General features: G+C 36.5%; 2 protein-coding genes across 2 annotated transcripts; one reads left to right on the top strand and one right to left on the bottom strand.

The window, feature by feature from the left end:
• Window positions 1–794: 794 nt before the first annotated feature.
• Window positions 795–2,357, bottom strand: LOC116143537. Its single transcript, XM_031428985.1, has 2 exons — window positions 1,977–2,357; window positions 795–1,178 (listed from the first exon to the last, which is right to left on the bottom strand). Exons 1-2 carry the CDS (start codon window positions 2,294–2,296, stop codon window positions 1,169–1,171), a joined length of 330 nt encoding a protein of 109 aa, XP_031284845.1. The 5' UTR covers window positions 2,297–2,357; the 3' UTR covers window positions 795–1,168.
• A 194-nt stretch (window positions 2,358–2,551) lies between these two features.
• LOC116143536 (protein PECTIC ARABINOGALACTAN SYNTHESIS-RELATED-like) lies at window positions 2,552–8,145 on the top strand. The gene is given in 11 exon segments (XM_031428984.1): window positions 2,552–2,866; window positions 3,207–3,257; window positions 3,370–3,460; window positions 4,044–4,120; window positions 4,359–4,447; window positions 4,746–4,865; window positions 5,587–5,703; window positions 5,817–5,960; window positions 6,052–6,175; window positions 6,276–6,467; window positions 7,120–8,145. Coding segments are annotated over 11 exon segments (1,653 nt in total). The 5' UTR covers window positions 2,552–2,578; the 3' UTR covers window positions 7,480–8,145.
• The last annotated feature ends 1,070 nt before the right edge of the window (window positions 8,146–9,215 follow it).

Genomic DNA, 9,215 nt, shown 5'->3' with positions numbered 1-9,215 from the left:
GTATAATTAAGTTGATCGGCAGCACAGCATGAATGTGAAAATTGAGTATTCAGTTTGACAGCAGAACGAACCAAGCAAGTGTGTAAAACTACAATCTCTTTATGAACTCCTAAAAATTCTCGAATCGGTATTTCTCCCGAGGACATCATATTGTTCGAACAAGGAGCGTCTGTAGAGCACCGGAGCCTTACAATCTTTAACTCGAATTTCAGAAACTGCCCAATTGGCAAACTGAAAATTTTGCCACTCACATTGATTCCAGAAATGAATCTGGACGCAATCCATCACTGTTCACTAAATCGTCGGAGCCAAGTGATACTTATTCGGTAATAAGACGATTATAAGATGCTGCTGTGCTTGGCTCAACTAAAATAAACTGCCCAGAATTTGGAACTGTTTACCACTGATAATAATTTTATGCAGCATAATAGGTCCAAAATCATTGCACATTTCAAGTTCGTCCAAAAACTAGTTTATTTGTTTACAATATAACAGAAATATCAACTATGGAACAATTTTTTTTGGTTAGGTATCATGATCTATTCAAGACTCGAAACTTTTTAAAATGACAATGATTTTGTCAAAAATAGTGCACTGAGCAATAAGCAACACATAAAGCAATCTACACAAGAACTCAACTAAAATACAGTAAAATCATGTCCCCACAACAAACTCTTTACTCTATGCCAAATACAATGGCCTTGTATAAGTCATCAACAATCTTTATTAAAGCTAAAATTGAGCATCTCCACGGCCGAAATTGCCAAGGATATATAAAGTACTACAAGATTTAATTCATTAGATAACTTGTCAGATCCCACACAAATGGGAATATTGTTATTTAGGGGATCAATCTATCACATCTCAATTGCAGCCAACAATACCAAAAACTTGGAAATGTTCTTGAGGTTATCATGGGGAGACTACTTTCATGTTTCTCATCCAATGCATTCAAGCATCAAGTTTCAAAAGAAATTAATTCATAAAAAAAACAAAAGAAGCTAACTCAACTGAGTATGTCTGTATGATGATTACAGAGGCAATGCAAGTTGCCAAGCCAATGGATCTGCAAAACCTGGAATGGAAGAAGAGATGGAAAACACCTGCAACTAATAGCACCTTATACAACACCCTCTTGTTCATCAATGAATTAACTCAAACATTCCCCTCATAGACCCCTGCAATGTTCAGATGAAGATATCAGTCAATATGAGCAGGAAAAATACCAAGTTATCAAATGATACAAGGAAAACATAGAAATAAAGAAATTTGTTTCTCATGAAAAGCAAAAGAAAAGAAGAAACACTTTTCCAAAACAGAGTAATTGGAAGACCAAAGACAGGCTAAATGTAAAGTACTAGCTATAATAGCAAATTAAACATGATTTTTACCTTGTTTGTAAACAAACTTTGTAAACATCAAGTGGCTTTGCTCTCACTGATGTATTAGGCAAGTTACAATCAAAGATCTAGGCAACCCAATTCAAACACCACCAACGTCCAGGGCTATGCAGTGGATTTTTGAGTAACTAAAATCCTTTTTGTGTAAATATATACCACAAACACCAATGGCTTTTACAGGATATAACTTGCCTAGCCTACCATAAACTTTTTTGAAAAAAAAAAAAAAAAAAATCTGCAAGTGCCAATTGTTCTTATAGAGACACTCATAAAAATACTACAAAAATATTTCAATCAACAGCGTCCAAAAACTCTTTTTCAATAATCCTCTAAACTGACTCTATACATAATGTAACAAAGAAATCATAAATGGGTCGGCAATAAATTAAATTGTTATCCAATAACATAAAATTTGGAGCACATCTCCTAAGAAAAGTAGAAGGCGGCTCGAGCAGAAAGGATAAACTTGTTGCTATACGCACAGATAAAATCCTGGAAGCAAATGGGCTTCCAAGAAGAACTATGTGCGAAGAATTCATTATAAAGATAAAATCAAGCATTAGAATCTAATAATACCTGACTTTCTTGACCAGGATGGCTTTGAGCTTGCGCGCCAGGTCCTGAGACCGAATCTTACGCTCGAGAATCTTGCGTGCCAACACTCGCTTCTCCGAGTTCTTGATGTGGCGAGTCTTTTGGCGCTTTAACAGCCGTTCGATCCCGCTAGATTGCATCTTCCGCTGCATCCACATCAAGGCTTGCTCCAGGTTCCCGTTCCGCACCTTCACTCGAATACCCCTCCATTGTTGGACCTGATGATGCTGACAATGCACTGAGTTTATACTCTGACTCGGGCGCGTCAACAGACTACTCACTTGCCTTGCTATGGTGTTCATCTCTAAAGCTTCTGGTTTGAACCTTAGGGTTGTCAGCGTTTTATTTGGAAAAGGGTAGTGAAACGGTTTCGTTTTCGAGTATTAATTTACTTTCCCCAGTGAAATTACTTTATTACCCTCAACATTTCTTAGATTTTGTGTGATCTGAACTCGCTTGCACTGCAAGTGTGTGACCGTGGGGAACCTCCTTCCCCAATGCCATTAAACCAAATCCAGAATCCAAAAGTGAAGCGGAACGTGAGGTTAAAATAAGCTAAGCTGGCTTTCAGTCCGAAGCGAGCCATGGCCGAGCTGAGACATTCCAGCTCGTTGGGGAGCCGAACCGGTTCCTCTCCAATGAAGCGCGACGACACCGCCTCGCCTCTTATTCACGAACATCGCGCTGACAACGATGATGAAGGTCGCGTTCGGCATTCATTCAGAGATCGTGACCGTCCAAATTGGTTTAACTTTCCTTTCTTCAGTGACGATCCTAGGGTTTCACAACACAGCTCCAAGATCTCATTGTTTTTGGTGCTTTTTATTATTCTCGCTGCAGGGATCTCAGTTTTCTCGATCGTCAATCGATTGGTAAGTTACATGCTTTTATTATTCTTTTTCTTAGTGTTGATTATTTTAAGTAATTATTGTTGCATTTTCATTGAAAATTGAGTGTTAAAAGGAATTCATGTTATCGAAGTTATTGGTAATAGTGTAGAATTGAAATGCTGTGAATGTAATTCAGGTACTTAATCATTATAGATGCTGAAGTTAATTTTGTGAAAAGAATTTCATTTTCGGAGTAAAATGGCTTGAGATCTGCCCTTCTTAGATTGCATGCAAATGGGGAGTGGTTATGAATCTTGTTTTGGTTGGTTGTTTTGCCTGACTGGGATTTATATTTTTTAATAGCTCTTAAAATGTATTGCAGAATGCTCCTTACTTGTGTAAGAAAGATGGCATCATTCTGCACTGCCCGCGGGTAAGTGCTTGACACATCTTTTTTTTTTGGTTTCTCTGTTTTCTTACCTTGTGTGTTTTTTCGTGATTAATGACATTTTTAATTTTGTTTTGTTTTTTTTTTTTTTTAAAAGGTCAAGGAAGATCCTTCACTTTGGGAAAACCCTTAATCTGCCACTACCTCTTGGAAGCCTTGTGCCGAGCGTCGTGATGGTGGAATATCAGGTATATTTGTCCTTTTTGTTGAATTGCACGTCAGTGCTATCTTCCCTGGTTTTAGCTGTAGTAAGGGTAGTTTCACCGAACATGGGATGGTTTCATCAAGTTGTATACTATCTATAGAATTCAAAATAAATTTAGACATGATTCATTCAAGAAAAGCTATACATAATTTGTACTTTTTTAATCCATTTGTTCAACTTATAATATGTATATGTGTTTTGAGTAGATCATGGTTGTAGAAACAGGAGTTTTGTTGTAGAATCGACCATCCATTATAAGTCCTTTCCTTTTGGGCTTCATGGATCCTTTTATCGTTTAGGGATATATATTTGCCTGATGAATAATCATTTTGGAAAAAATCATTGTTTGATTTTGTCGCTTCTGTTACCCTTAATACTCGAAACTATGAATTTGGCTTGCATTAATGTGCATGACTATGCCTTATTTGGGTCATCATGCAATCTTAATGTTTTCAGTTTTTTTTTTTCCCATGTGGTTATCATATGTTCTGTTTTCAAATTCTAGTTTGCCTTCTGCTGCTGATTTTATTGTATTCTAGATAGTAACATTTCTCAACTCCATGCAGATGTCCCTCCAGAGAATGAAACAAATGGTTATATATTCATCCATGCTGAGGGTGGTCTTAATCAGCAACGCATTGCTGTATGGTTTCTATTCTGTCCAGTTATTGCTTTGCTTGAGAAAGTCTTCTTTTTTCTTTTGCTTCCATTTGTTTATGTATCTTATCAGCAATCATTCATATTTCGTCTTTATTATGCATGTCTAATCAGTTTTTGATATATCTGTTTCAAATTTTTTGTTGAAAATTGTGCTGATTTACCAAATATAATACCCAGGTTTAAACTTTGGAATAACTTTTGGTTCATGTGTTTGCATGTAGATATGCAATGCAGTTGCTGTTGCCAAAATAATGAATGCCACCCTTATCTTGCCTGTTTTGAAGCAGGACCAGATTTGGAAAGACCAAACGTGAGATCTCTTGACTGTAATCTCTTACAAAATTTCATTTTAAACTGGTGTAGAAGCATATTAACATGGCCAATATAATTAAATTATTGAAGCAGTTGGACATATATGTAGGTTCTCATTCACATTTATACTAGGAATAATGCAAATAGAAACTCGTTTAAGAAAAATTCTTGTATTCTTTTGTGTCTTGGTTCATAGGGTTAACGTTGATAGTTGATATGGGATTGCTTTATATAATCTCGTTTCAAATGTTTGTATGACTGCGTTTTCTTTTAAATAATATTTAAATATTTTGCAGGAAATTTGAAGACATCTTTGATGTTGATCATTTCATTGATTACTTAAAGGATGATGTGCGAATTGTTCGTGATATCCCTGATTGGTTTACTGACAAATCAGAATTATTCTCAAGCATAAGGTTTGATGTCTTCCTCTATTAATTCATTTAGTTTAATTAAAAACGAAGTCCTATATATATATATATATATATATATATAGTGAAAATAAGATGAAGTTACAAAAGTGGACTAGAAAACCACCATGAGAACTAAAGCCTTGAGGAGCAGTGACCATTCTATTCAGAGACTTTCAGAAACACGTCAATATTCTCGGTTGAACCAAGCCTTTTAGTGACAATCCAAGATGCATTGCTTCTTTGATTATTTCATTCCTTACCAGTAAATATAGAAAAGGGTGCAGGAATGAGGTTTACTTGTTTGTTATAGCCATGGGCTGATTTAGGTGAAGGGCTAGGTTAATCTGCCTGGTTTTTTATTTTGATTGTGAAGTGCTTTGAGAAACAGTGATCACATAGCTATGATAAAATAAGGATTAATGGGAAGCAAATTGGCTAGTAAATGGGTGGATAAAATAAATAATAGGAATCTAGAGTTTGTCATGCCTATTCCAAACAGTTGTTCCTATCTAAACTATGTTTGACTTATCTTAAATTTTCACAAGGACTTTTCAGATATATGGGCACAGTTTCTACTTTAGTAGATATTGGTATGAAATCTTTTTGGATGTGAAGTATTATTGAAATATAGAACCAATAAATTTATATTGTACCTTATCTTGTTCTGAAGTTTGAGTGGTTGCAATTGTGTTGATTTCATCTTTTCTTTTTATGTGTTCTCTAGACGGACTGTAAAAAACATTCCCAAGTATGCTCCTGCCCAATTTTACATTGATAATGTACTACCTCGAATCAAGGAGAAGAAGATAATGGCCCTAAAACCCTTTGTTGATCGGCTTGGGTAAGTTATGGGTACTTTACATTCACTTACTACTTGACTAATATATATATATATTTTTTTCATTTGAATAAAATTAGGATTGAATTGTTATTGTATACGTTTTGGTTTTCCAGGTATGATAATGTTCCCCCAGAAATCAACAGGCTTAGGTGCAGAGTAAATTATCATGCTCTGAAATTTCTTCCGGAGATAGAGCAGATGGCTGATTCTTTAGTATCAAGGATGCGAAATCGCACTGGCAGTTCAAATCCTTATATGTATGTGATTTTGGTATCTGAAATTTTGCTGAATCATGTTCTGAGTTATTACCCTTGATTTCAACAGTACTAACAATGTTCTCTTACACAGGGCTCTGCATCTTAGGTTTGAGAAAGGGATGGTGGGCTTATCATTCTGTGATTTTGTGGGGACAAGGGAAGAGAAGGCTAAAATGGCTGAATATAGAAAAAAAGAATGGCCTCGACGCTATAAGGTGACTTAGAATAATATGATCAGTCGGTATTTTTGGATTTAATTAGAGCCTAAAATAAATTTTATAATATGTGGTACCTTTGTGGTGATATGGTTTGCAGAATGGTTCCCATTTATGGCAATTGGCCCTGCAGAAGCGCAAGGAAGGACGATGTCCTCTTGAGCCTGGGGAAGTGGCTGTGATTCTTCGTGCAATGGGATATCCCAAAGAAACTCAAATTTATGTTGCGTCTGGTCAAGTTTATGGTGGCCAAAACCGGATGGCACCACTGAGGAACATGTTCCCGAATCTGGTAAGACCTTAAAATCTGTTTCTTATGCAATTTTCTGGTTACAAATCATGGAATAGAATGGCATGACTAGAGCTTCTTCATTTTAAATGCTAATCGTTATGTTATTGTCAAAAGTCTTTCCCACACTTCTTTTCTGTTAGAAAGTTAATTTGAATGGCTGGGTACTGATATTTTCTTATGTGATCTCATCTTTGTAACATTTTCTTCTGGAGGAAATTTGCTGCTCTTCTGTTGTCCTCTTAGTGCCATCATGTATAAGAGTAATGCCATTCTGTTGAAAAACAATTGTAGAAACTAGAAAATTCGTCCAGAATGGCATACTGCCAATAATATTATTAAAAAAAAAATATATTTTCTAATCACTCTACACATCTCAAAATAACAATAAAAGGAGAAGATTGGCTACTTATCATAAACGTACAATTATACATGTATGCATGCTTATATATGCACATATTTGAAAAAGTTCTTTTGAACATGGTTTTATGTGTCATTTTTTAAGAAATGGGAATTATAAGGCACTCTTGAAGACATGTAGTAAGCTAAATTGTTTATTGGCGGCGATGATAAATGTGGACTTGACTGACTGGAGAGTGTTTGTAATGTCTTATCTTTGTTGAAGTTGATGTTTCATGACAAGCTTTAATAACAGGTTACAAAGGAGGAATTAGCAAGCAAGGAGGAGTTAGCTGGTTTCAGGAAGCATGTAACAAGCTTGGCAGCCCTCGACTTCCTGGTCTGCTTGAAGTCTGATGTGTTTGTTATGACCCATGGTGGTAACTTCGCTAAGTTGATAATTGGGGCACGCAGGTACATGGGTCACCGTTATAAATCCATAAAACCAGACAAGGGACTTATGTCAAAATCTTTTGGGGACCCCTATATGGGTTGGGCCACTTTTGTAGAGGATGTAGTTGTTACCCACCAGACAAGGACTGGATTGCCGGAAGAGACCTTCCCTAACTATGACCTTTGGGAGAACCCTCTGACTCCTTGCATGTGTAAAGCCTGACCTTCTAGACTTATATTTTGGAATTTCAAACTGATTTATCTTTGAGGAGCTTCTCTGGGAAGAAGCCATAGCGCATCAGCATGGCATAAAAAGTGATACATGTTTTACCCTGAAGCACTATGAGGAAGAAGTCTCTACAGTACAGAGACTTTTTAGCTGGGAAAGAGTTGAGACTTGCAAAGTAGATAAAGAGAGGTAGAAGCCTGCTGGATTGAGATTCTAACGTAATTTGAGGGTGGCTAAAGAGCACTTCTTGTTCCCTGTTTGCAGTGACAGAAGGGGGTTTTGTCCAAAGAACAATAGATAAATTTAAGCAGTTTTGTCTAAAAACAGTTTTTGTGTATCATTCCATGTATAAATTTCAATTGAAATGTGCAGCAGGATGGCTATTAAAAAATAGACAGACCATCCAGTGAGTAGATAGCAAACCAAGTCATGACTGATAATTCTTATTTTCTGCAGCTCAGTTACCAAGACAGGTTGAAAAAAGGACGGACTTAATATTTAAGCCTATTGCTCTGCCGTGGCGTACTGGCGTGTACTTTTGGGCTAATCTGGTTTTGAAATGTTCCCGTGTAATTAATTAATTGTTCTTTGAACTCGAATGTATGAATTTCAAGCTTGGTTACAAGCTGGGATGTTTAAACTTAATGCCCAAGTCTCTAGTGTAGTCATAGCTTTAAAAACCAGACCGGACCGGTCACGTGTCCAATTCGAGTCAACTATAAACCTACCATTATCCATTAAACTGTTTTAACTCGTTTAAAAACAGGATAAAATCAATGAACCGTAGGTTCAACCGGACCGCAGATAAACCGGTCTGATTTCAAAAACCCCTAACCTTACGCAATTGCACTATTGCAGCCCATTCCATCTGATTTCCATCTCTGTTTCTCAGCTTCTTCTCTTTCTCAGTTTCTCTACGAAAATTTCTCAGATTTCTCAGCTTTTCTACGAAAATTTCTCTTTGAAATCCCACTCAAATCGCAATCAACTCCACTCCCTGAAGTCAGAAATCGCAACCATTCACCAAATCGCAACTGAACTCTCTGAAATCGACGACGATGTCTTCCTCCCTCGCCAGAAATCGACGACATCTTCCTCCCTCGCTGGAAATCAACGACGACAGCTTCGTTTCTCATTGGAAATCAACGGCAATAGCTCCATTCGTTGACGATAGCTCCATTCCTCGATCCAGGTAATAAACACGCCATTCCTCGACAGTTGAGGTTCCACTGTCTGTTCGATGAAGTGAGTACTGGTAGTTATGGTAGTTATAGGTCGTTGAATTTTCCCGAGATTCTCACTCAGTCCAGTCGAATTGTTGATCTGCTTCGCGAAACCGATGTTTCTTGCTTGTAAGTGTTGCGTTTTTTCTTTTTAATTTAGTGCAAATAATAAGCAAGCTAAACTTTAGACTTTTTAATTTTTTTTTAATTTTTTTTTTTTTTTTTTGGAGAAGAAGAAGTTTAGGCAATGTGTTTGATTCTAAAACTGTAATTTATTTTTGTTTGCTTATTTGTTTCCGTAGTGTAAATTATGACGAGTTTAAGTGTTGACTGGTATATAGTTTTGATCCTTGAAATTAGGTACCCTTTTTTTAGTTTTCTTGTGTTTTTCTTGATGGGTTCTCACTCTTTTACCTTATGATCTTGCTTTATGTATCTGGGTTTACGTTGTTGTTTTGGATCAGTGCTTGGTCTAGTCAGAAAGCTGTGATTTTTGTGTTCATTCGA

This window comes from Pistacia vera, unplaced genomic scaffold (assembly GCF_008641045.1).
Source record: "Pistacia vera cultivar Batoury unplaced genomic scaffold, PisVer_v2 Contig430, whole genome shotgun sequence".
Taxonomy (NCBI): Eukaryota; Viridiplantae; Streptophyta; class Magnoliopsida; order Sapindales; family Anacardiaceae; genus Pistacia; species Pistacia vera.
The sequence above is the reverse complement of the archived record's forward strand: the minus strand, read 5'-3'. Positions and strand labels throughout refer to the sequence as shown.

Bases quoted from the DNA above. Each gene is read 5' to 3' on its own strand.
- LOC116143537 (XM_031428985.1), bottom strand. From the start codon at position 2,296: ATGAACACCATAGCAAGGCAAGTGAGTAGTCTGTTGACGCGCCCGAGT.